At 29.5% G+C, this 25,111-nt stretch overlaps 3 protein-coding genes and 1 long non-coding RNA gene across 9 annotated transcripts; all 4 read right to left on the bottom strand.

Annotated features, from left to right (window-relative positions):
- Window positions 1-1,081: 1,081 nt before the first annotated feature.
- On the bottom strand, window positions 1,082-4,741 carry LOC145180574 (uncharacterized). Its single transcript, XM_090088071.1, is given in 7 exon segments — window positions 1,082-1,192; window positions 1,543-1,605; window positions 1,836-1,986; window positions 2,334-2,548; window positions 2,796-3,028; window positions 4,166-4,696; window positions 4,699-4,741. Coding segments are annotated over 3 exon segments (585 nt in total). The 3' UTR covers window positions 1,082-1,192; window positions 1,543-1,605; window positions 1,836-1,986; window positions 2,334-2,548; window positions 2,796-3,017.
- A 3,324-nt stretch (window positions 4,742-8,065) lies between these two features.
- On the bottom strand, window positions 8,066-9,365 carry LOC149888518 (uncharacterized). Its single transcript, XM_090089088.1, has 2 exons — window positions 9,216-9,365; window positions 8,066-8,425 (listed from the first exon to the last, which is right to left on the bottom strand). The coding sequence occupies exons 1-2, from the start codon at window positions 9,363-9,365 to the stop codon at window positions 8,066-8,068; spliced, it is 510 nt and encodes a 169-aa protein (XP_089945214.1).
- Window positions 9,366-9,876: 511 nt separating this feature from the next.
- On the bottom strand, window positions 9,877-13,660 carry LOC149888517 (uncharacterized). 6 transcript variants are annotated; one of them, XR_016453015.1, is made up of 9 exons: window positions 13,238-13,660; window positions 12,815-12,869; window positions 11,989-12,012; window positions 11,831-11,854; window positions 11,718-11,741; window positions 11,600-11,626; window positions 11,491-11,514; window positions 10,969-11,000; window positions 9,877-10,757 (listed from the first exon to the last, which is right to left on the bottom strand). It is a non-coding gene; the product is annotated as an uncharacterized LOC149888517 (long non-coding RNA). The 6 variants fall into 6 exon arrangements; XR_016453014.1 differs by having other exon boundaries at window positions 9,877-11,000; XR_016453019.1 differs by lacking the exon at window positions 11,600-11,626.
- A 2,089-nt stretch (window positions 13,661-15,749) lies between these two features.
- Window positions 15,750-25,061, bottom strand: LOC145188852 (phosphatidylserine synthase-like). Its single transcript, XM_090088725.1, has 12 exons — window positions 24,515-25,061; window positions 23,440-23,534; window positions 21,971-22,015; window positions 21,683-21,801; window positions 21,380-21,529; window positions 20,322-20,473; window positions 20,064-20,123; window positions 19,897-19,978; window positions 19,379-19,491; window positions 16,784-16,849; window positions 16,503-16,653; window positions 15,750-16,114 (listed from the first exon to the last, which is right to left on the bottom strand). The coding sequence occupies exons 1-12, from the start codon at window positions 24,718-24,720 to the stop codon at window positions 15,956-15,958; spliced, it is 1,398 nt and encodes a 465-aa protein (XP_089944851.1). The 5' UTR covers window positions 24,721-25,061; the 3' UTR covers window positions 15,750-15,955.
- Between the last annotated feature and the right edge of the window lie 50 nt (window positions 25,062-25,111).

The following is a 25,111-nucleotide window of genomic DNA, read 5'->3' as shown; positions in this document are numbered from 1 at the left end:
AAATCATTGCAAAGTGCAACGTTTACTCTAGATACTTGTGCTGAACTTTATTCATCTCTTGGAGATTATCTTCTTGGATTAACTAACACGTTCGATTTAATAGAACAAGATGCAAAATTACTGTTACCAGACATAGATTATTTACAAAAGAGACGCCGTAATAAGAAAGCGCTATTAGATGAAAACTGATCAGAAGAACCTCAAATAAATCCACGTGAAGATTTTAAGACGAATGTTTTTTTAAAAACTATCAATAATCTTACTACAAATTTAAAAGAAAGAGCTCAATGCTATCAATAATTGAATGACAAATTTGTATTTTTAATAGACACGAGATTCAACAAAGATAAGCTAAAGACGTGTTAATCGTCTGGTGGAAGACTACACGGAAGATATTGATGATAATTTATATGCAGAAATTGAACATCTGCATCTGTATTTGAAAGAACATTTTAATACTCAAGTTCCTGAAGTGTCCCATTTGGATTTGTATAAACTTATAAAGGAAAAACAAATGGAGGCTACATTTCCAAATACTGAAATCATTCTTAGGATTTTCATATGTTTCATGATATCCAACTGCTCTGGAGAAAGGTCATTTTCAAAATTAAAATTAATAAAAAATGATTTGCGATCAACTACCCAGCCAACGCGGATAGCTGGGTCCCATATGGGGTCTTGATGGGCCAATACATGGGAGCCATGTAAAATAACTATGTGGGGCCCATGTTAAATTGGCCGCGGGCTCCAACTGGGTCCCATGTGAGCTAACCACGGTTCGGCGAAGATTGTTTATTCTACTCTTTCATTTGATTTTTCTTTAAAAGATACTTCAACGATACTTTATTTACGCTTTTCTGTTGCTTAGGTTACTTCATTATAACTAAACATGACTTAGCATGTTGACGCGTAGACTAAGTAGTTAAATTTTAAGTCAATACATGACGTTAGTCAAGCAAAATGCGCATAAATCTAGATTTTAAAACAAGTTCGAGCCACTTTGGGTGAGACAGTTTGTTTGGTTTGGGAAAAAAAGCAAAGCTTTTGCATATCATCGGGAAACAAAAAAAATATACATGGATGTTGTTAGTGATTGTATTGAGAATAAAAAGAATTATTCAGCAATTGCTCGAAGCCCTCACCCGGTTGGCACGGTTACCGTCGCGGTCTCGACTTCCCAAAAGCCACTTTCCTAAGACAAAAACATACAAAATTGTTACTTTTCGTTGCATTTAGAACAGTTATATTAATTAATTCACTTTAAGTGATGACAAAATGATAATCCCCTATTACTCCAGATTTAAATTTTGTGGATAAACCTTTCCATACCAGGACTGAAGATAACTTTTAAAACAGGAAAATTTTCAGCTTATTACAGATGGATACAACGAAAGTTTACAATACAGTTCTGCAAATTTGTTGGTATAGTTTTTAAGGGGAAGAGTTCTTTTATGAAAGCACTCTTTTTTAATTCACACCCTAATAAAAGTAGGATTTTCATAACAAAGAGATTAAATATACAAGAAACTTATCACTAATTACCTACTGCCTTCTCAAAGTCTTTTTTATTGACCTCAGCTGTTTTTTGGTTTCCTTTAATTGCCTCTGAAATACAAAATGTAATAAAACTAACAACAACATTAATGGTGCATGTAATTTATTTAGCATCCTTAAAAGTATTTGTTTTTTTAACTCTGGAAAGTAAGGAAGAAAACGAGGAACTCACATACAAAGATACCATGGTTTTTACTCTAAAACTATTTAATTTATAATATTGATTGAAAATTTGAAATGAGAGAATCATTGAAGCGTTAATTAGATAAGATTCCACTTACTGTACACAGTATCAAAAAGTCAGGTGGACCCAAACCCTCTCTTGCCACCACGACCAAAAACGTTAAATTTCATGGCTAAGTTGTTGCTCATCACAAAAGCCATCATCCCCTTTGTTGCTTCTTCAAGAGTATTGCTCCCAATAAAATTCACCTAAAAATAAAATTAAAGTTTTCTATGAAAGTAGAATCATAGTCCTGCTATCATTTTTTAAAAATTAATTTAATCAAGTTCTCAGACAGAACACTTTGATTTATATTTCTCATCGTATATACTGTATCATCATATACATCTTATCATTTATACTTGCCCTCAGAGGTTTACATGAGCACACAGTATACATGATGGGACAACATGTGATTTCTTAGGGGCTTTGTAGCATGTACAATAAACATAAACTAAAAATGGGTAAGAGATCTGTTTTATTTCAGGAAATTCACAAATGGTGGGTGGATAACTAATTTAGACAGAATCCATAGATTATATTTGATACTACTTACCACACTATTCAAGAAATTGATGTCATCAAATTTTCCTTCCATTAATGTAAAATCTTCTGTTAACAAAGGAAAAATGGCTCCTTCTGGAAGTATTGCAACATTTTGAACTGGTTGTTGACTTCTAATCATGGTCATTTGTACACACTGAGTTTCTTTAATTCCTTCCAGCTGTGTTAAGACTCTCCCAAAAAGGTTTTCAATTCTATTGAGCTGACCTAAAAAATATTTCTTTAAAATAAAAAAAAAATTAAAACCTTTTTTAACAATAAATAGTATTCTTTAATGTATTACAGATTACGAGGTAAAAGATACCTCATTAAAAAAAACATAATTTCGATATGCAAAATAAAAGACCATTTGCCAATCATTCAGTTCAGTATTATAATGCCATCAAACATAATTCAATACATAAATTGTTTTGTAAAGAATAAAATCTGCCACAATATCAAGACCAATACCTACCAGTTTAATCATTGAGTAAATTTGAAGGTCTTGTAGTGAACAGTGTTTCAGAAGAATGTTGAAGGTTGAAGGTGGAAGGTGACTGAGAACTAATTAGTGAATGTGATGAAACCAGAGAGGATGATGTTGACAGGGGATAACAAGGGATGAAGGACTTTGGAGGTGGTGGAACCACAATGTCATCATATTCAGACTCAGAGTCTGAAGGCAATACTCTTTTGTTTAACTTTGGCCTGAAAAAGGATCAGAAAAGGACATATACTTAAAGAATTGCTGTTACCTCAAACATGTCATGTAAGCATATCATCAACAAAAGCCCGTAAATAATCATTTCCAGAATTAGGCTTAGATTTTACAGAGAATATGCCTAATGTAAATACACCTAGCCTGGGTATTTTTTTAACATTCCTAGGATTGGCCAGAGGCATAAGTTTGAACTTCTAGATAAAGGTACACCATCAATATATATACAAAGTGGGCGCTACTCAACTTTCTCCCCCCCCCCCCCCCTAATTTTATGATTGATTCTGATAGAGAATTTTATGCTGATTCAGAAAAATATAAAAACATAGACCTGAAAATCAACGGAAAGTGCTCTAATTCGAAGTCAAAGTTGTAAAAAATCCCATTAAAAACCCTAATAATCGCTATTTTTTAAAAAACGCTTTCATTTTTAACGAAAATTAATTACCGTTACATTGCGCAATAAACAGACCTGGTTTCCATAAGTCTTAGCATTATTATTTTAAAGTATGGAAACGAAAGTGTTATAAGGAAATGAAATTAATAGAAGATTTCAAATAAAGGTTGAAAGTAGAATTTGAGAATGTAGAAAAATTGATGAATAACTATTATTGTATCGTACGCTGGTTTTTTTTATTAAAAAAAACGGTTTGAAGGTTACATTTTCTAAATTTTACATGTGGTAGAACAACTATGAACTGAGTTTCAAAAGTTCTTCTTTTAGGAAAAAAAACTGTTGAATTCTTTTTTAAAATTTATTACAAAAGTACATTACTTGCAAAATAGTTTATTCTCTAATAATCAAAAAACGGCTATTTTCATTGCCACAAAAATTTGCGCAAGATAAACATACTTTAACGATTTTTTTAACGTAAAAACCATGCTATTAATGTATTGCTTTTGTCAGCTAAAAGTTCATTAACTTATTATTTTCAAAATGGCGAATATTAGGGTTTTAGTGGGATTTTTTACAACTTTGACTTCGAATTAGAGCACTTTCCGTTAATTTTCAGGTCTATGTTTTTATATTTTTCTGAATCAGCATAAAATTCTCTATCAGAATCAATCATAAAATTAGGGGGGGGGGGGGGAGAAAGTCGAGTAGTGCCTACAAAGTGTAGGTATACCTGGTATGTCATCTAAAGATATTTTTGATGCATTAAGAACTGAAATTAAAGAATGAGATATTCCAAAATGGTAGTATTGACCACCTCCAACAGACTTTATATCAGTTACTTTTGGGGTAGATAATAATGATCTTGCATCAGATCGGATATCTAAAAGAAGAGGCTTTAAAATAACCAGAAGTGCATTTGTGGCTGCATGTGAAATATTATAATGAGTTGCCCATTCTGCTAACCGCTCTCGAACATTATAATCTGGTTCTTGCTCAACTTCTTCATGTTCTTCAAATTCATCTGATAAATCATTATCATCGAAGTATACATCACAGTGTTCTACACAAAGATCAATATCTTCAACTTCCATCAAACTTCCTACCAAATAATCTTCATCAGCAATATTTCCCTCCAAATCAATTCCATTCTGATATTCAAAACCATCAACAGTTTTTATCTCTAAAGTTAAATCCTCCTCAGCTAGAGCAACATCAAAAGATTTCTCAGCTGCAATGCGAAAATGCTCATCTACCCTGGACAGATGTGACGTCGTCAACTTCGCTCGCTATATACTTTATTAGACATCTCTACAGTAATGTATTTCGAATCAAATACAAGAAATTAAGACAAATTTAGGAAAAAATTCAATATAGAAGTTATTTGCCTCATTTCGGCGCGATAAAAAATATTTCATGGCCGATTATACTATAGATAGGCCGGCCGCTTCGCAGTAGCCGGTTTGATGGGCATCCCACATAAGACCCATGTCGAATCTTATATTGCTAACCCTGGCCAAGATCAGCCCACGTAGCCCAGGTAAAAATTAGATGGGACTCATGTTGGCTTGTTGGCTGGGTATGTCACAAAAAACGTTAAACAATTTTGCATTATTATCAAGCAACGCAGACAAAATGAAGTCAATTAATATAGATTCATTGATTGAAGATTTCGTTAAAGAAAAATACAGAAAAAAGATTATGTAGATTTTAAACAATATTTAAAAAAAAATGAAAATAAAACTTTTAATTACGTTAAACTAACATTTTATTTTTTTAAACTAACATATTATTTCTAAATATGGGGCCACAGGCTTTTTTTTGGCCTAGGGCCCCTAAAACTGTAAATCCGGCTCTGCTTGTAGCATCTATAATTCAATCGCCTAATCTTTTAAAGAACCCTTAAGTGCTTTTAATAGATGTAAATTTTTTAAGGTAGTACTCACTCTACCCTTAAGTTACGATACATGTCTGTACAAAGCTTTTCTTTATGGATACTTATTGAATAAGTGCTTTTACTAATGCATCTTGTTTGATTGTATCAAGAAATTGTCATAAATCTAAAAAATGCGATGAAAATCAATGATATATTAACTTGATATCTGACTCGCGCTTTCGCAGTGAAGCAAATACTTTTGCCAGCCTGAAACAATGATATATTATATATACTAGATGTCTAACTTGCGGGATTTTATTAGACGAAAAGTGAAGCCGCTTTTTTGTTTAGAAATTGAATCTGCCATTTGTAATAAGGGCAAAAGCTATATCCGACGTGCGAAATAAAAGTTAAAAATTCATGCTTTTGTCCGAATTAGAAATGGCTTCCACGGCTTCACTTTTCGGATCGAAGTTAGACATCTAGTATATATAATATATCATTGGCCTGAAATGACGCAATGGTAAATTAAAACAAATCACTGATCTCAAAAAATAACTGGATAGCGTATTCTATTGCTCTTTTCAAAAAAATTGAAGCCGAAATTGGCCTCCCAAGATGGCGGTGAACGATGCGCATTTTGCAAGGCTTTTATAGAAATTTGAAAGAAAATAATTAAACAGAATTCCAAAAGAAAAACTAGACAAATTTTTAAAAAGTTTAAAGAAATGAAATGATTTTTAAACTGGTAAAGATTTTGAACCAAATAGCTACTTGCTCCATTAGCCTCAAACTTACCAAGCTACTGAACTGAATTAAGCATTCCTTTGAAAGTATTGGGATTGGATTTGTTTGGTCCCATTAAATAAAAAATAAGCGAAGATAGTTACAAAAAACCTTAGTGTATAATTTAATTGATTACAACAGAAACTATTGTAACACATGTGATAACCACAAAAAAAATTAACTCCCAGTGGATCAGACAACATTTCGCATGCAAAGGTTAACCCAAATCTAAGAGTTAGACCAAGTACATATTTTTTTAATAGGAAAAGTATATAATCACGACTGAACAACAACATGCAATAATTAAACACAAATCATAAGTTTTTTTCTCAATGGCTTATTATTTAGACTTTTATGAACTTTATAGGAACTTTTAAATATTTAGAAAGCGATAGTGCATGGAAATAGTTTCAAAAACTCTGCATGACTACTGAAAATCTTGTTTAAGTCCAGCTGAATACAGGTTTGTCTAATCTTGGAATCAAAAAATGGCATCAATATTTATGCAATTCATACATTTCAAAGTTGTGGAGCCTAATTTTTGTGAAAAGTTTCACTCTATTTGCTGTCATCCAATAAAGTTGGATTTGATGATAATCAAAGTTGGAATTGATGATAATCAAAGATGGAATGGATGTCAAAGATGAAATGATTGTCATCCAATAGAGTTTGATTTGATGATAATCAAAGATGGAATGATGATAACCAAAGATGGAATGTCTTTTAACATTGTAGAGCATGATACCGTTGCAAGATCATCAAAACGACTCACCATCATCAAAACAACTTTTAACCCAGAGTTGGAAAAGATATTGTCAAGCAACAACAGTGTCCATTTCAGAGGATCCTCCAGAAACTTTCAAAAATCTCAATTGACCTGGTCACTTATCCTTGCAAGTTTAGTGAGACTTTTCATTTCTGGCAAAAGTTTTGACCCAAGTTTTACAGTAGAGGCCACTTATAGCTAATGAGTGTTGCAAACTGCTCAACAATCTGAACCTTCTTCAATAAAGGGCTGCAAAAGGTTCAAAAAAGTTTTATTCCAACTTTTTAAAACATTCAGGAAAACATTAGATAATTTTTTAGAAAAAATCAATTAATTCAAGACTTCAATTGGCTAAATATTTGCTTTTTGTTTTTTGCAATAATAACAATAAACTGTCAGTTCTAAAAAGAAAAAAAGCTAGGGCTAATACTGTCACGGTCTGCAGAGCGTTTTTTGCACTGTCCCAGTCATCCCTGTTTTTACTCAATTGCTTGTTAGGAATTCTGTTTAACAAGACGTTTCAAAAGGTTACCCACTGCATAGAACCTATTCTTTGTTCTATGACAATAAATCACAATGATATAAAATGTTTATCTACGAAGTGTAGACATGACGTCACTTAAACATTAGTTTAGATAATTAGGCTATTAAATAACAAAATGTTCATTTTTTCGTATTTAATTTTTTAACGTATAGTGCTTTTTGCATCCAACATACAGTGAGTCCAAAAGTTATTAGCCCCAGAGGAAAGAAAAAAAATTTTATTCGTCGAGAACAGGTATTTCATCAAACCTAATATCGTATTGGGTAATCTTTCATTTTGATGCATTCAACTATTTGGTACTGAATCAACAAGTTTATGAAGAACAGACAACTCGATGTTATTCCATTCGTTCTTCAAGAGGTTCCCAAACTCATGGATATTCTACGGCTTGTGTATCTTCATCCTCCGTTCGATCTCATCCCATAGATGTTCTATGGGATTGAGATCGGGCGAGAACGAAAGCCAAGCTAATGCTTGAATATTGCTTTGCTTGAGCCAATCCTTAACTAGACCTGAAGTATGCTTAGGATCATTGTCAAGGACAAAGAAAAAATCTTGTCTAAAATTAAATTTTTGAATCGAAGGTAACAAACCCTGCTCTATGATATCATGATAATAAAATCGATCCACTGTTTGGTCAAAAATATATAATTCGCCAATTCTATTTCCATACCATTATATTCCCATCAGACCCAAATAGATTAAATTTCGATTCATCGGACCAAATGACAAATTCCCAAAGCATAATCGGCTTGTTCAACATTGTTTTAGCGTACTTCAGACGTTTACCTCGATTGACCTTGTTGACTAATGGTTTCTTTCGTGCTACACGACCGAAAAGCCCAGCTTCATGAAGTCTGTTTGAATGGTATTGGTGTGCATTGATATTCCTAATTCGGTCTCGAGCTCGATCTTCACAGCTTTGGCGATCAGACTTAACTTTGCGTTGTATCAATCGATCTAATTTGTCAGTTGTTATTCTTTTGCTATCACGTCCGAATAAATTACCGACACAATTTGTCTGTTTGCATTTCTTAATTATGTAACGTACTATCCCTCTATATAATCTTCAAGGCATACTGGATAGCACAATCTGAAGTTCTTAAAAATGTCCCCTTTCCTTGGTCATTCATATAAATTGGCAAATGGAGGCCTAGTCACAGCATTTATAAACAGGTATTTAAAAACTCAAATGCTACTGATGATTTCTGTTTGTATTTTTATTTGTTCTAAAACCAATTTGGCAATATCTTGGGCTAATTAATTTTTTTCAAAAAGAAACAAATGAATTTACTACAACAGACACTAAAAAAGTCTTCAAAAAAAGATGATCTCATTCACTTTTTCTAACACCTTTAAGAGCCAGCAAATCTCTAATATAATCTGATCTTTGAAAATCCTTCATTGCATAAAACATCTGTTCATATATCGCGAGATTCTTAAACATGTCTGATAGCATAATTTGACTCGGTAAAGCAGATCGAAATCTTCAAAATCAAACTGTTGTGCTTCCTCAACAAATTCATTACAAATAACCATTTGATTTTGCATTTCTCTTATAATATCAGAAGATTTGATCATGTTTTTACCTTGATCTGAACGTGTTGAGTAAATATCATCTGCTCCTTTTCCTACTTTCGCAATCAGAGTAATTTGCTGATAAGCTAAAGCCGCTCCAAGTTGCCGTCCGCGCTGAGTGAGCATTCCCAAAGTTCGATCGTGCAATATTCCATATTTTGTTTACCAAATACTTGCAGAAAAAACAATTGTATTGAGAGAGACGCTGAGTCAAAAATTAATGATGGATTTACATTTTCAATACCCTTTGCAATTATTTCATAAATTTGATAAGCAGCTTTAAGAATAAATTCTTTTGCTTTCTGAAAATTCCATCTCACACCAAAAGCTTGAAGAGCATTTCTAATCATCTCATTCTTCCCCATGTCATCAGTGACCGTCATAAGCTAAATTCTCATCAGAATCGATTTTATGAAATCTCTTACTGTATCGTTTATATCGAAGTCAAATTTAACTCTTTTATGCGAAACGAAAATAGCATTTTTCTTCCCCGTTACCCTTATAATGATTGTTATTTCGAACTCTTCTCCATTCCAAAATTCTAAGTTCTATAGCAATATCCTTGTGTTTTGAATGCAAATGGTTTTTGAGATGAGAAACATTTCCGACAAGAATTGCTGGTTTTTGTTCAGTTTAAATATTTTTAGTTGTTTAAAATAGTTACATTTAATTTCCAATTGTGTGATACTTTTATAGTGGTGCGATACTAGCTTAATTTGGCCTCTGTAAAAAATTCTGGTGGCAGCTGTCAATTGGAAGACAAAAGTCTTCTGACAACAGCCATCAGTGGCTTCCGCCTCCCGATTGGCGGCGGCCTCCAAAACATTCTGCATCCAAAACCAAGTTCTAACGAAGGCCTCCAATTGGAAGACGGAAGCAACCAGAGGTGGAACACAGAACTTTTTGCAGGCAAAAAAGTTTTTGGGAAGCGGCCGCTATTAGCTGCGGAAGAAAGTTGGAAGCGAGAAGATTTCTGCCGTTTATGAACTCTGCGCTGGGGCAAACACAACTAAATCAGACTTCTTGATTAGTTAAAAAAATAATAAACAACACGTCGTATTATCAAGATTGATTAATGTAGGTACGTGGACTGATTTTTTAAAACTGAGCATATACTAAAATGTTATATATCATTAGTAAGCCCTTCAATACAGTATTTTAAAGGTGAAAAAATTGTTAAAAACGAACAATTTAAAAAAAAGTTATGACGTTTTTAGTAGCAAATTTTCGATATATGGATTTATTGAAGAAATTGGTTCCAAAAAAAATTTTTTTTTCACTGAAATTGTTATAACTTTGTCAAATCTTATCCAAATGCCTAAACCTTGGTATCAAAAGATAGATGTAAGAGTAGGCTACAAGTTCACATAACTCTATAAATAGAAAGGGTGTATAGAGGGCCAGAGGGGGAACCGGAACACCATCGTAACCTTAAAAAATACAAGTTTTTCACACGAAAGAGTGTTTTTCTGATAAGATATGTTATCTTTATACACAAAAAGTTAATCTAATTTGCTTCCATTCCATTTCCAAATATTAGTGGTCTTTTTTAGATTAAAGGGTGGACGTCTTTGTTACGTTTTAACACCCTCGTAGTGAAATGTTACATTCTTAAACATATTTAAACCTAAAAAACACTTATTATATTTTGTGTTAAAAAGTTTAAATTATATTTTCTTACTTTACATCATATACAAGTGGTGTATAAATTGACATTAGGGGCGGGGCATGTGCCACGCTTAACGCCCCCCGCCCCCCGCTCAGTCTTATCCAACCTAAAAAAAAATTTTTAAATATATATCAATAAAGGTTTTAAATAGAGTTTATGGGAAAAGAGAAATAAGTATTCAAGATTATTTTACTATGTTAGTTAGGGAAAGGGGCACGTGCCACGCCCAAAGTCCCCCCTCTAATTCTTATTTAAGCTTGAAAATGTTTTTAAATTGTGTTTACTTAAAAAGAGAGACATAACTTTACAAATCTTACCACATTACAAGATGCAAGTTGGAGTATCCACCCTAAAAATAAGCCAAAGAAAAAATAAATTAAAAAAATTTTTAAAATACAAAATATAACAAATTTATGTCTTGGCATTTAGTAAATGATATTATTTAAAATTCCAATAATGAAACTAAATAAATCATTTTTAACAATAGACACCACGTGAAGGTAAGCCAGAGCTGTCTATCAAAAATGTTTTGCAAGCTACACAACTTGCTGTACCATATTTGCAAATAATAGTTTTTAAACATACTAGTTGTAGTGGATTAGTACTTAAAAGCATTATGTAAAATTTAACATAAAAAAATTAATTGTGAAAGTCATAGGCTGAATAAAAAATATGAACAACATATTAATCGATGATAGCTCAAAAAATGTTAATGAGATTGGTCACTTCATTCTACTGCACTTTGAGGGATAACACAATACTAATCCATTAAATAGTGTATATAAATAGAAACATAAATTGAATAATCATTCAGAAACATTTCTAAATCATAAATTTACCAGCAGAAGGTTGTGCACATGTAACTAAAGATAAAAAAAGTTTTTATAAAAATTTGCAATTTATAGGAAAGGTGTGTACATGTTTGCAAATAATAGTTTTTAAACTTACTGGTCGTAGTAGCCAATGAAGATGTAACTAAAGGTTATCAAAGTTGTAGTTTAAAAAAAATACTCTAATTGCCAAGATATGCATAAACATATTGAAAGGTAAAAATTTGTACACATACCACTTATAGCAGATGTAGAAGGAACTAAGTTTAAAAATTATTTAATAAAAAACTTATATTGCAATGGTCAAAAATATATACACATATTAAAAAGTAATAGTTGTTAAACTTACCATTTGTTGAAGACGAGGATGTAACTAAAATTCAAAGTTTGTAATAAAAAATAAATATTGCAAAATAATGACTTTGAAATTGGTATTCTTTGATATCTATTCACAGATTAGAAACTAATTCAATTATCATTAACATATACAAACTGATACAAACTTACCAGAAGTAGGCCGTGTAGATTCGACTAAAAATGTTAAAAAAATTTTACACAATATAATTTGAAATTGTCAACATCAAGTTACAAATGTAACAATCGTTAAAGCTGTTCTGCTTAAGGTGCAACAACTACACTAAAAAAATGAAAATAAACAATGAAAATATAACTATTCAAATATAAAGACATTATTTTTATAAGCAACAAGCTAAAATTAGGAATGGTTATAAACCTATGTAAACAATAAACACAGATAAAGATAAGTATACAATAAGTAAAGAACATTAACTTAAATTTTTTAAGTGTTTTTATATATAGGAAGATATTATAAATTTTTTATTAATATTTACTTAATTTTAACTATTTTCTCTTTGTGATTATGGAAATGTTTTTTTAATTAATAAACCCAATATTTATGTGACTTATACTTAAGAAATCTTAAAAATTCCACAAAAAGCTGGGTAGGATCTAAACAAGAAATAAATGTTAGACATGCTTGTATAATGATTTAAACACTAATCCACAGATAAAGAAGTATATAATCCAAATATGATAAAAGACAATATCAATGATTATCATTAAATGATATGTTTTATAATAAACCACATATGAATAAGTATATTACATACTTCATTAGATTAATCTTAACAAAAAACTTCTTAGTGTTTTTAAAATATTAAATGTTAGTGTTTTAAAATATTAAAGCTGTTCCTATTGAATGCCAACAGTTTTAATCTGAAACATTAATCTTTTTTTATATGTTACATAAAAAACAATTAGGGTTTTACATTTATCATTATTTTTGGATATGAGAAAAAAAAATTGAACTTACTATCTGTTAGTGCAGCCATTAGATTTTTGTTGGCATTGTCCATATTTAATTAAATCTAATAATATAAATCAAAATAATTCAAAACAAGATTTTTATTTGAATCACCCCCCCCCCTTATCCAGATTTCGGCCCCCACCCGGATTTCTCTTAAAAAAAAAATAACAGAAAAACCGAAATTAGGTACCTAAAGTCCAACACTAATTAGAGTAATTGCTTATCCTTATTTTTCGTTGAAATTTGGCATGCTCATAGAAAATGCATAAAGCAAACTATTTTAATAATAAAAAAAGCGGACTTTACATTTCTTCGACCCCAAATTCAAGAGAGAACATCAGCCAAATTTTCATGCAAAATTCTCAGCAAAATACTCCATAAAAAAGTATTGTAGCGATACACAATAGTGATATAAAAAACAAGCCTAACCTTTCTTTTTTTCAAAAGTTGTCAAGGTTTATATATGTTTCTAAAAAGAACCACCTCAAAAAACCGTTTGCCTAGAGCTACCTGAAAAAAGTGGTATACTTGGTATAACACAAATTAAACTAATTGCTTATCCTCATTATTCGTTGAAATTTGGCATGTGCGTAGAAAATACATGAAAGAAACCATTTTAATAATAAAAAAAGCGGACTTTACATTTCTTCGACCCCAAATTCAAGAGAGAACATCAGCCTAATATTTAGGAGCAAAATATCACATAAAAAAGTTTAGTAACCATAATAAAAGTTTTAAAAAAGTGAAGATTAGTCTTTCTTCTTTCCAAAAAGTATCTATGTGTATATATATGTTTCTAAAAAGAAACTCCACAAAACTACGTCTGCCTCACGCTGCCTCAAAAAAAGTTTAAAAAATGAGAGCCAAAATTTTAGCATAAAAATCGGTTCCGTAAATCGCTATTTCCGCGTACCTCCATATGCCTGGCTGAAATTTGGTCATAGCGGCTGTATTTTGGTCTAATAGACATTTCTCTAATTCGATTGCGCAACTAATTTCTCAGCTTGAAAAAGAGGTCAGTAAGTACAAAAACGTAAACAAATAGCGGTAAACTATTTTATCTTTTCTTAAATAATATTTTTTAGCTGGTCGTTTATTATTTTTAAAGTTTTATATTCTTCAAGCAAGCTTCTGTAACTTTCATGACATACTTCAATTTTTTTTTCTATGATTGTTTTTTCGGATGATAAAAGTTTACATTTCACAATCTACGTTTTTGGTAGAATCGATTATTGTATGAGTTTCAGTATCAATATTAGTTGTAAACTCTGGATATTTCAACTTTTTGCATGGAGATTTTCTAAGTAACTTATCTTGTGGTGTCTTGAATGAAAAAATGCTAGGAACTTCATTCCCTGATTTTAAAGTTTTTTTACCGCATCCTGAACTAACTTTTATTTCCTCAGGCCTAAAGTGAAATTCACACACTTTCGTGTGTTTCATTATTTCAAATTTATCAGCACCTCCTTTACGTTTATATTTAAATATTTCGTTACACCAAGCTCTGTAAATATCAAGTTTTTTTTTCTTAATAGGGAAAGAAAATAGAGCAATGTAAGTCTTTTCCATATTGTTATTACAAAACGAACTTCCGCACATTGGAATACAGCAATACATCCCTCTTCCACCTTTTTTCACTTCGTTTGGTCTGAAAATGCTTGAGTTGGAATAAGAAATCTTTTGGAGCGAAATTATGTTTTTAATTTTATCATTTCGAGAAAGAGTTTTTATCTGTTTACATTTTTGTCCTTACTAGCCTCTTTTTCAAACTGAGAAATTAGTTGCGCAATCGAATTAGAGAAATGTCTATTTATATACTTTTTGTTATCGTTGTTTTTTCAAACAATTTTCATTTATAATAAATGCTGTAATTATATCCTAAATGCTGAAAGATTTATCTTTCTAGAAATGCATAGTTTTCATATAGACCTTCTTGTTAATATGTCTGTAGAAACAATTAAAGACCACACTGGAAAAACGATCAGGCTACATTTTTATTGTTTTGAGTAAATTAGATTTTAAACTTTAAAACACCAAAGCTCACACCATAGCTCACTTATTTGTTAAGCTAAATATCTGTTTAATTTGATTGGTTTTCTAGTTATATAGTTAATTATTATATAGTTAAACTGCAGCGGAATATAACAGGGGCAAAAACCCAAAAAAAGCAAAAATGTAGCTTGATCGTTTTTCCAGTGTGGTCTTCAATTTTGTAAAGATGCCGCTGAAATTTGGTCACTTTACCCTACATAACGAACTCTCAGAGTAACCAAGGCTATTTCGTCAATTATCTTTACTTGAAGTTTGTATCAATATCTGAGTTATTTGACCAAAATTTGTATCAAACTATTACCATATTTTATTATCTTTATAATATTGAGCGATTAAGTTATATCATGTCAAATCATGTCTGAGGTTAAATTTTAAGAAAAGAATTTGGATTTAAAGTATTAAAACCATGTTTTCAAAATATCCAATCTTCTGTGCATAGAACTGTCGATATCTTATACAATCCTTATCGGTTTTTCTAAAGATCGACTCGACTTTCATCTTCAAAGAACTAGTCTCTAGAGCACCAATAGTTTTCAGACACTTTTTGCTTCAAAAGACAGAAAATCCTTAAAAAAAAAAGACATCGAAAAACATTTTACTTTAAACCTATTCCTTTCTTTCGCCGAGCATCTAATGAGCATTTTTTGAATACAACCAGCAAGAGATGAGTTTCTTAAAGTAAAGTAGGAATCGTCATCTAAAACAAAATCTCGAAATATCTTCAAACGGGTTCTACACTTCACTAGTATTATGTAGCCGTTGTTATTTAGGTTCTTTTCAAACACCTTTCTTTCATGTATTTAAGCTTTGTTTAGTTTTTTTAGTTACCTGTTAAAAGCGAGTAAATTCAAAAAGACTTCGGACCAATTTACTGCAAGGAAAAAACAAATTTATAAACCTTGAGGTTATTTTTTTATATTTTTTTCTCAACTTTGAAAAAAAAATGTTTTTGTAAAATTAAAACCAGCCATCAAAATTCTGAGTGTTAATAGAACAGCTTCAATTTTGTCATCATGAATTCTGCTACATACTCAGAAGATCATGAAGAGTAACACTGCAAGAAAGCTGCCAGTCGCGTATGCAGTTCCGTTTCTTTTATGCGTCTTTTTCTTTTGACGTTTTTCTTATGTGTCTTCCTTTTATCGGTGCGTCACTAATATCTTCGTTATCTCCTTCGTACTCTTTATCTGGATGATTATGATTTAAATGATGAGAAGCTGGACGTTTGGTATCTTTTTCGCGTTTGATCATTTGCTGAATGGAGGAAAAAAAACTTTAAATTAATATTCTATAATCATCAGTTGTTAAGATTTTTTCAATATTTTTTCAAGTTGAGCTCTACCTCTCACGCAGCCACAATAAAAATAAATCAACAAATAATAAAATAGCAAAATATAAGTAATCTATAGATAATTGTATATAAAATAATTAATAATTAAGAAATGATAGAATAATCTTAAAATAATCTATAAAAAAAATAGATGTAACAATCAGTATTTATCAAAGTAATAAGATAATGATTTTCCTTATCACTTTAAAAAATTCTACTGTTTCAAAATATTTTTAAAGATCATAAACATGTTTAATTTGTAACTTTCTTTTAAAAATGATGAGTAAAATAATACCTTAAAAACATTCTTACCTTACTTCCCCACATGACAACAAGATAAACTATAGCAAGGCAAACTGCAATCATAAATCCCAACCAGCTGGCTATGCTCACAAACTCAGTCTGTGAGAAAAGCTCTTGTGCATGGCGGACACTTAAGGTAAACTCCAAGAATGTAATACAGCTAAAATTTGTACAAGAAATTGTTGAGAATAAAATTTGAAACTGTTTGTTCAAATTTTATTTGATAAAAAATGAATTAAAGGATGTTTGACGCAATATAAAGATTAACAACATCAAATATCAAAACTTACATAAACATCCAGCACTGAGTCCCTACTCTCTTACATCGTGTGTCTGTAATATAAATGTAAAACTGCCTAAAATTTAAAAAAATATACTCCATAATGTTGTTATTAAAATAGAAATTAGGAATTTTTGACGTGTGCTTTTGCTGCTGCAAATAGTTACATTTTTAAACTTATTTAAATATTTAAATGTTACAAAATTTTTATAACAACTATATACTTTGAACATATTTATCAAAGAAAAATAAATTATGATAGATAAGTTATTGAAATTGAAATTATTTGTTATGGGAAGTTTAGCAATTCATGGTCCATCAACCCTTATGTTGATTATACACATGTAAAGATCTATGTGAAAGATTTGTAACAGCTGACAAAAAAATTTCAGCTGTGATATGAACAATAAATACCCCTGCATAACTTCTCTAGTACTTTCTAGTGTTTTCATAATTTATATACTAGTGTGTAAACCAAACTCCTATTTTTAACTGAAAAGAGTACTTTAATTTTTTATAACTAATCTATAAGTTAATTTTATGTAAAGTAATATATTTGTCTTCTTAGATTCTTAAGGAATGTTTTTTTTTCTAAATGGTTTCAAGTCTCAATACCAGTATATATGCTAATTTGTAAAGTTACTTATTTAAATTTACCACTCTAAAACAAAATTATTAAAATTTGTAAGTTATTCTTGATTAAAGAAGAAAATATCAATCATCAGAAGAATTATCAATTTATACAATTTTCAATTGATTCCAGTTTTACATTTAAAGTAAAAACTTGAGCATCAAATTTATAGAAATAATATATTTTCTCAAACAAACATGTTTTAACTCATTGATTGTGCTAGCCCAAGTCAATAAATTTATTGTGTATGATTTAGTAGCCCTGATATTTTAAGGAAAAGAGGATCATATTGAGGAAAATTATTTCAATAGCTTATAGTTGTTATTACAAACTTACATTTTATAAGGGTTCTGTTAGTACCTGATCTGTTCACTGATGAACTGGGCAACTATAATTGATGAAACTGCTAATACCACCTTTATTTCCATTATGAAAGGTCAAGTTATCAAAAGATTTCCTGAAAATTACCTTCAAAATGTTGGCAGTGGAAGAGTTGCTAATCATTTCAAGGATTACTCTACAGAGGTTAAGGCTTTTCATTCGGAAAAATTATATAAGGATTGCTATTGATGATACTGCAATAATCTTCACTATGCTAGTATGAACTACTTGGCTAGAATATTGGTCCTCACCATTGCAGGCTTTTTATTATTTTTATTGGAGATTTATGGATGAGCAAGAAGTAGCTTAGAGGTTTTTCAAGTCCAAAAACTGTAATGAGACAGATAACTTTGATTTTACCTAAGTTTTAACTTTTGGATACTCATTAGCTCATGCTGAAAATGAATTATAAATAAACAATTATGATAGTAAAAAATAAATTTACTTCTTACTGACATAAGTGTTTGTAAAAGTTTATTATTTTCTAACTTCTAAGACTCATAAAACAAAATTTTTGAGAAAAAAAAATACAAAGAGCTATTAAAAATAAAAAATAATACAATCAAAATCTTACACAACTTTTAGTCTTAATAAAGAAAACTAAATTCGTTTTGGAAATCGGTTCCTTTTTTTCTAATAGATTATTGTTTATTATTGGATATACAGAAAAACTTGCATTTTTACTTAAGCGTAATGATTTTTATTAGAATTAAATACATGAAAGAAGAAAAAAAAAGATAAAGAGTTTTATTTAAGTTTTTCAAAAAAATTTTCTTTAAAAGCAAAAGAGAATTTTTTTTTTTTCTTCTTGTTTTTAAAAAATTTGTAGAAAAAACAGTTTTTGAATGATCTTAATTTTGTTTTTTGAAATGAAAGCTGAAAATGAAAGCTGAAAATGTAAAATGAAAAGAGGAAAAAAAATTTTGATATATTTCAAGGTGAAACCCCAGCGAAAAAAATCTTCAGAATAAAAAGCTGTTTAAAAGACACATCAAACATGTGTCTAGATCAGGAAGCAAGTCTACTGTTTTCATAACTTAGCTCATAAAACTAATCAAAAGCAGCCAGGAACTCCATTACGTTCTGAGGGATGGCTAAGGACTTTTATGTCTAAAACAATGTGTCAACCTATTTTGTTGATTTCTTGCTGTATATACAACTTCATCATCAAATTCTATTGCCAAAAATCAGAATGCCAATTTATGTTGTGAGATATGGAAGAAAACTAGTTCAATTATTTGCTTATTGAAAAATCAGTAAATTTAGTAATAACAAATGTGATAAAAAATTAATGATAATTAAAAATCTTGATAAATTTATAAATACCTTAATAACAAAATAAAAGAACTCAACAAAAAGAAAGGAGGAAAAGTTCAGCACATGAACTACAAACAATCTTAAGTGCACATAATAACATTCTCAGAAGAACATAATAATAACCATTTTTGGAGGATAAAGAGTATTCTTTTTGGAATATTAAAAAAATCATTTTCAAAGGATAAAAATAACCAATATAGTATTTACTCTCTGCTATCATACTAAAATGTTTCTTAAACTTATAGAAAAGAAAAAAAAAACAAGAAAAGAAAATACCTAAGTGAAGGTATGGCAACAATACCAATAAAAATGACTCGCCCAACATTTATCCAGTGTCCAGTTGGTATAATAAAAATATGCTTGAGAAAGAAGGTGTTTAGCTCTGATATCTGCATAACAGAAATACATTATTTTGTACATAATATATAAGAGTAAAATAAGAAATTAAGAAATTGTCACAATAAAATGGAAAAAGTTAAGCCAGTAAACTTAATTTTTTTAAAAATCAATTTGTACACAGCTATTAATCTGCATAGAGTTGTACCTATTAATCAAAATACGAATTTTATTTCATTTACTTTGCTTTACATTTTGTTGCTTGTTGAGCTGGTAAAAAACATTTTGTAAAAGAGTTTAACTTTAAAGAGGTTATATATTCATCAAGATTAGAAATACAATCTAGGAGAATCATTTCTAAAGGTACAGTGATTGCAAAATTTTCATAAGCTCATTACTTTTAATGGGATATTAATAAGATATATAGAATCATACATTTTGTTAATTTTCAAAGTTACCTGCCATACAATGACCAAACCACAAAGACCCATGAACCTCATTTTCACACATTTTGGATCAAACCAACGCACTTCAGTCCAACTAAATTAATATATTTTCTATCATCCCTTCAAAACTTCTTTCATAGATCAAAACTCACAAAAAATTATAAATTTTTTAAGAAAACCTTATAGGAGTAAACTGTAATACTACTCTGCGAAGCCTTTTAGACGCTCCTTGAATATCCCTAAGAAAAAAAACTGTTAACATAAAAACAGGAAAAAAAAGTCATTATATAAAAATCAAATTACTGAAGCCAATTTTCAAGTTGAGTCAAAAACTTAAGAAAGTTAAAAAAATATCTATCTAATTAAACCACATGTTAAACTCATCTGAAACCATAGATTTTTCATTTAATTCTCCTATATTCTAAATTAATCCATACTTAATACTTTCCCAGTGATACTGCCTCATTTCAAGTTTCTTGCAAATGTATAAACCAAAATGTATGCCTAACCCATTACAAATAACTATGTCTAACAAAATAGAGTCCCACCAACATTCTTCAAAATTTTTGAGAAGATGAGCAAATGCAATCTAAAAAAAAAAGTTTCTACACATACAAAATAACAGGACTTTGGGAGGAGACTGGATAATTATAATAATAATTAATATGACTATACATATGTTAAAGGCTTACAAATTGCAGATGTTAATTTTTTTTTTTTATTCATCAAAACATCTGAATAATGGTTTATAACTAACAGCTTCTAGTAACAACATTTCTTAATGAATTTCACATGTTGAATTCAAGTATAACAATAAAATTTATTAGTTGACTTTAATTTTCATGTAAACTGAAAGTTAACCTTTCCAATTACAGTAAATTTTCATGTAAACTAAAAATTAACAGTTTCCTACTACAGTAAGTATACAGTAAGTATATATGTATTAAGTGCTAACACTTAATACATATGTATAAATCATCAATCACTGCTCCACAATTTAGAATAGGAATAAATTCAGATGAAAGTTTAAAAAAAGTTTTTAAAGACATGATCAATCAGGACTTTTGTAGGTCTGGATGAGTTTTTTTAATCATTTCCTTGTATTTTTCTTGTAACAATAATGCAATAAATAATTTGTTTCCAAAAAATTTGTTGTTTAAGTCACTTTCATACAATTTGACTAAGTATCAGCTATTGTTACTAAGTATCTTGCTACCTGTGGCAGTTTTCTATTGCCCACCAATACCGATTATTTAATCTTAAGTGTAAGCTGTACCATGCACTTTATAAAACTTAATTCATTATCATGGAAACTAGAGCTAAGATAGATTTTTAAGTATTATTTTTATTTTTTGTACCCAAAATTACATAAAAACAAGAAAGTTGCAAAAACAGGTTCAAAGTCAAATATTTTTAATCTGTTTTTGGGAAATTTGAATATGATTAGTTATTACTATTTTAAATATTCAAATAACTTTTCAATAACTTTATATACCTCTGTTACTTCCCACATAATGCTCAGAAGCCATAAAAGACCTGCATGTCTTAACATTAATGCCTTCATCATCCATCCAAGAAAATGAGCAATAACAAATATATCAATACGAGACCAAAGAACAGCTAATGAACAGTCTTCTGCATAAGCCTATATATTTTAAAATTTTTTTAAAATCTTAAGAAATAATAGATTGTCATTAAAGTATTTTACTATTTTTAACATGAATTAGCTTAACAAAATATCTATCAAAAAATAAATTGTGAAAAACATATCTTAAACAAAAATAATTATAAAACAAACCTCAGTATCTGGTTTAGCTTCTGCAAGTTTAGGATCAAAGTAGCGTAGAATAGTTATGATATCATTATAACGTTGAAACATAGCAAAAACCAGAGCCAAAGTATATATTATACTCACACCTTTGAAGAAGTAACAGTTATCATATCAATAAAGTAAAAAATTCAGAAAAAATCTTGTTTTTGTTAGTGATTATCAAGCACTCTACCAATATAATTTTAAGCTAAAGTAGATTGTGTTAGAACTTTATATAATTTATACGAGCTTATCTATAATTAAAAAAAACCTCACCTAATACAAGTCTCCATATTGCAGGATGGGGACGGACAAAAGGACCTAGAAGAAGAAGATAAAAATTAAAGATGAAAAAAAAAAAAAAAGGTTAAGAATGATAAACAAAGATTTGTAAATATAGCAAGATCTTTACTTCTAAATAGTAAACCAAATAATTAAGTAACAACCAAGTAATTAAAGATATTTAATCAAATTTTACTCAAGTCATTAAGACTTAAGTTACTTATTTTTATCTGGTATATGCTCAAAGGCAATAGCTTTTTTTTAACATTTTAAAGCTTTCATCACATGATAATTAAGCTCTCTGGCAGTGCTTTCATAATTATCACAAGGATTAAATCTCTTATCTGATACAATACTCAAATAAACTATAGTCAAAGTTTAAAATCAGAATTAGATTTGTGAAGATAGTGTTCTATGTGTTCTTAAATAATGTGCACTTTGAGAGTCTCACATAGATTTGTCCTCTGAAACATTATCCATAAAAGCTACAGGTGTCAAAATTGTATCAACAAAGACACTAACAGTTAGCTAATTTCATCAAGGATTTTACACAGGAACTTTATTTACATCTTAAAGTAGTTCCCATTCTCTTTGAAAACTTAATTTAATTTAAGATGTTTTGTTTCTGAAATTAATATCAGGTTATTTGTTCACATGGTGAATCTTTATAATGGGCCAGAGAACAGCTTTTTCTTGGTCTAATTAGATATACTGAAAAATGAATTTATGAGTTTTTATTTGATCTTTCTATGAATGCAAACTATGCAAGGTGTACTTTAGATATAACTTTTTCCCATATGAAGTATATACTTTTAATCTTTGCATCTTGTTGGAATTTTCTTTTTTTAGTCTAAAAGTATAAAACAATATATTTTTACTTCCTCTGAAAAATCGAAGACATTTCAAATTGAATGATTTTTATTAAAACACTGTTAAAATTAATAACTGCTTAATCATATAGTGATAAGTATTATTCAATTACTTAATTGATTGTTATTTGTATAAATTTAAAACCAGAAATGTTAAAAAGCGGTTGATTACAAACACCAGGTAATGAAAAATGGTGGCCTTAAAAAATTAAATTACTGATTTTTAAAAGCTGGTCTTACATATAATCAACATATTTGCAACTTTTAAAAGATAATTAGATTTGGGATACAAACTCCACTATACCAGTATTTAAACATTACAAGATTTTTTATAATTATCATAAATATCTTAAAATGAGTTGCTTACAATAAAATCATTTTTAATCCAATATAGAAATGAAAAAAACTCTTTTAAGCAATTCAAGATTGTATCATTTTAGTGAAAAAAGTTTTATTAAACAACATGTCTGCATTTTTTTAATCTTAGAAAATTTAGAATACAGTTTCTCTTAATTCAAATACAGTTTCTCTTAATTCAAATACATTTTTTAGGAACATGCAAAAATGTTTGCTAGCTTCTATTAACATTCTCACCATTTGGGCAAATTAGCAATGAAATAACCAAAAAGCTTCCTATAACACCAAGCGCTCCATGCCAAAAGTTATCATGCTGATTTATATCAGCATTTCTAAATAAAAAAAACAGTTTGAAATAAAACTCATCAGAAACCTTCAAAAGCTAAATCAGAAATACTATGATCAACCATATTGAAAAAAAAAATTTTGAGAATATTAAATGCATCCATCAAAACTTAATTTATATATAACTTTATTTATATGCATGTATATATACATACATACACACATACATACATACATATATACATACATACATACATACATACATACATACATACATACATACATACATACATACATACATACATACATACATACATACATACATATATATATATATATATATATATATATATATATATATATATATATATATATATATATATATATATATATTTGTATTTTAAAAACTTTACTTATAAAATATCACTATTTGATTACACTACAATGAATAATAAAACTCAAAGAGTTCTCAAAAAAAATTAACTATCTTTATAAATGCAATCAAGAACACAGTTTTGATGTCTTTGGGCATACTCTGAGTAACCATTATTTTTAGGGAAATTACCTATGCTTATTTTTTAAATTAGTTTTATATAAGTTGTAAGTTGAATTAAAATGGTTGTCTCTTCCTAAAAAAAAAAAACTATTCAGCTGAATAACTTACTGGTATAAAAAAAAAGATTAAGTTCTCAAAATTTTTTATATAAAAAGTTAAAAAAAATATTTAACCTTTTTAAAAGGAAAATAATAGTGGATTTCAAATGCTGTCTTTAGTGCAATAAAGAAAAAAAATTAAAAATAAATTTTTTTCTGGTATGTAAAAGTTAGTTTTAATTTTATGAGTGAAAAATGTCTGCTTTGTGTCAGCAGCAGTGTTTCTTGAAATAAAGAATGTATGTGTGTGTGTGTGTGTGTGTGTGTGTGTGTGTGTGTGTGTGTGTGTGTGTGTGCGTGTGTGTGTGTGTGTGTGTGTGTGAGTGTGTGTGTGTGTGTGTGTAGACCCTAATAGATAAAAAAAGAAAAAAACCTTTGGAATGCAAAATAAATCATAAGCAAGATAAGTACTGCCAACATAGTAATAGTTCGAGGCTTGTAAAAAAACTGTATCGTAACATCTTCTACTCTTTGCTCTCCAGGATCTTCGTCGTCTAATTCGTCACAAGACGTAGTATAAGAAAAGGACATTTTTTTGGATCGAATTGTTCGGTTAACGTCCTCTTCTGATGAAACCATAGTTAAATTTGTTGTAAAAACTTTATTTAAAAACAAAAAGTATTACTAGCAGACGGTTGAAGTTTAAGCGAGTGTCGTTAATTTAGACAGCCTATCACGACTCAGATTTTCGGATTTCTGTCGCAGCAAGAAAAGCGTCGGCGTCATTGATCCCATCAATTGCTTTTTTTTACACAAATGACAGATGTCGTGTTAATTCGGCAGACCCTTGATCCAAATATTTTCCATGCTGTCAGCATAACGCAACACTTGTTTTTTACATTGAAAAAATATTAGGTTGTCTATAGTGTAACTTGTACTTTTGTTTTTAAACTTTTTAGAGTACTTTTAGACTAAAAACATTAAAAAATTCAAATTCAGTAAGTCCAAACTATTTAGTTTTGGGTGTTAT

Source organism: Hydra viridissima, unplaced genomic scaffold, assembly GCF_058129835.1.
Source record: "Hydra viridissima isolate aposymbiotic clone 2 unplaced genomic scaffold, HvirCarnegie_v1 scaffold_5, whole genome shotgun sequence".
Taxonomy (NCBI): domain Eukaryota; kingdom Metazoa; phylum Cnidaria; class Hydrozoa; order Anthoathecata; family Hydridae; genus Hydra; species Hydra viridissima.
The sequence above is the reverse complement of the archived record's forward strand: the minus strand, read 5'-3'. Positions and strand labels throughout refer to the sequence as shown.

What these genes read in the sequence shown, in the direction of transcription:
- LOC149888518 (XM_090089088.1), bottom strand. Translation starts at nt 9,365, where the DNA reads ATGACGGTCACTGATGACATGGGGAAGAATGAGATGATTAGAAATGCT. An exon ending in TTGCAAAGGGTATTGAAAAT is followed by an intron (nt 8,426 to 9,215) that starts GTAAATCCATCA and finishes AAATGCAAACAG; the next exon opens with ACAAATTGTGTCGGTAATTT.
- LOC145188852 (XM_090088725.1), bottom strand. Translation starts at nt 24,720, where the DNA reads ATGGTTTCATCAGAAGAGGACGTTAACCGAACAATTCGATCCAAAAAA. An exon ending in ATTTATTTTGCATTCCAAAG is followed by an intron (nt 23,535 to 24,514) that starts GTTTTTTTCTTT and finishes TTTTTTATTTAG; the next exon opens with AAATGCTGATATAAATCAGC. An exon ending in AATATGGAGACTTGTATTAG is followed by an intron (nt 21,802 to 21,970) that starts GTGAGGTTTTTT and finishes ACTTCTTCAAAG; the next exon opens with GTGTGAGTATAATATATACT.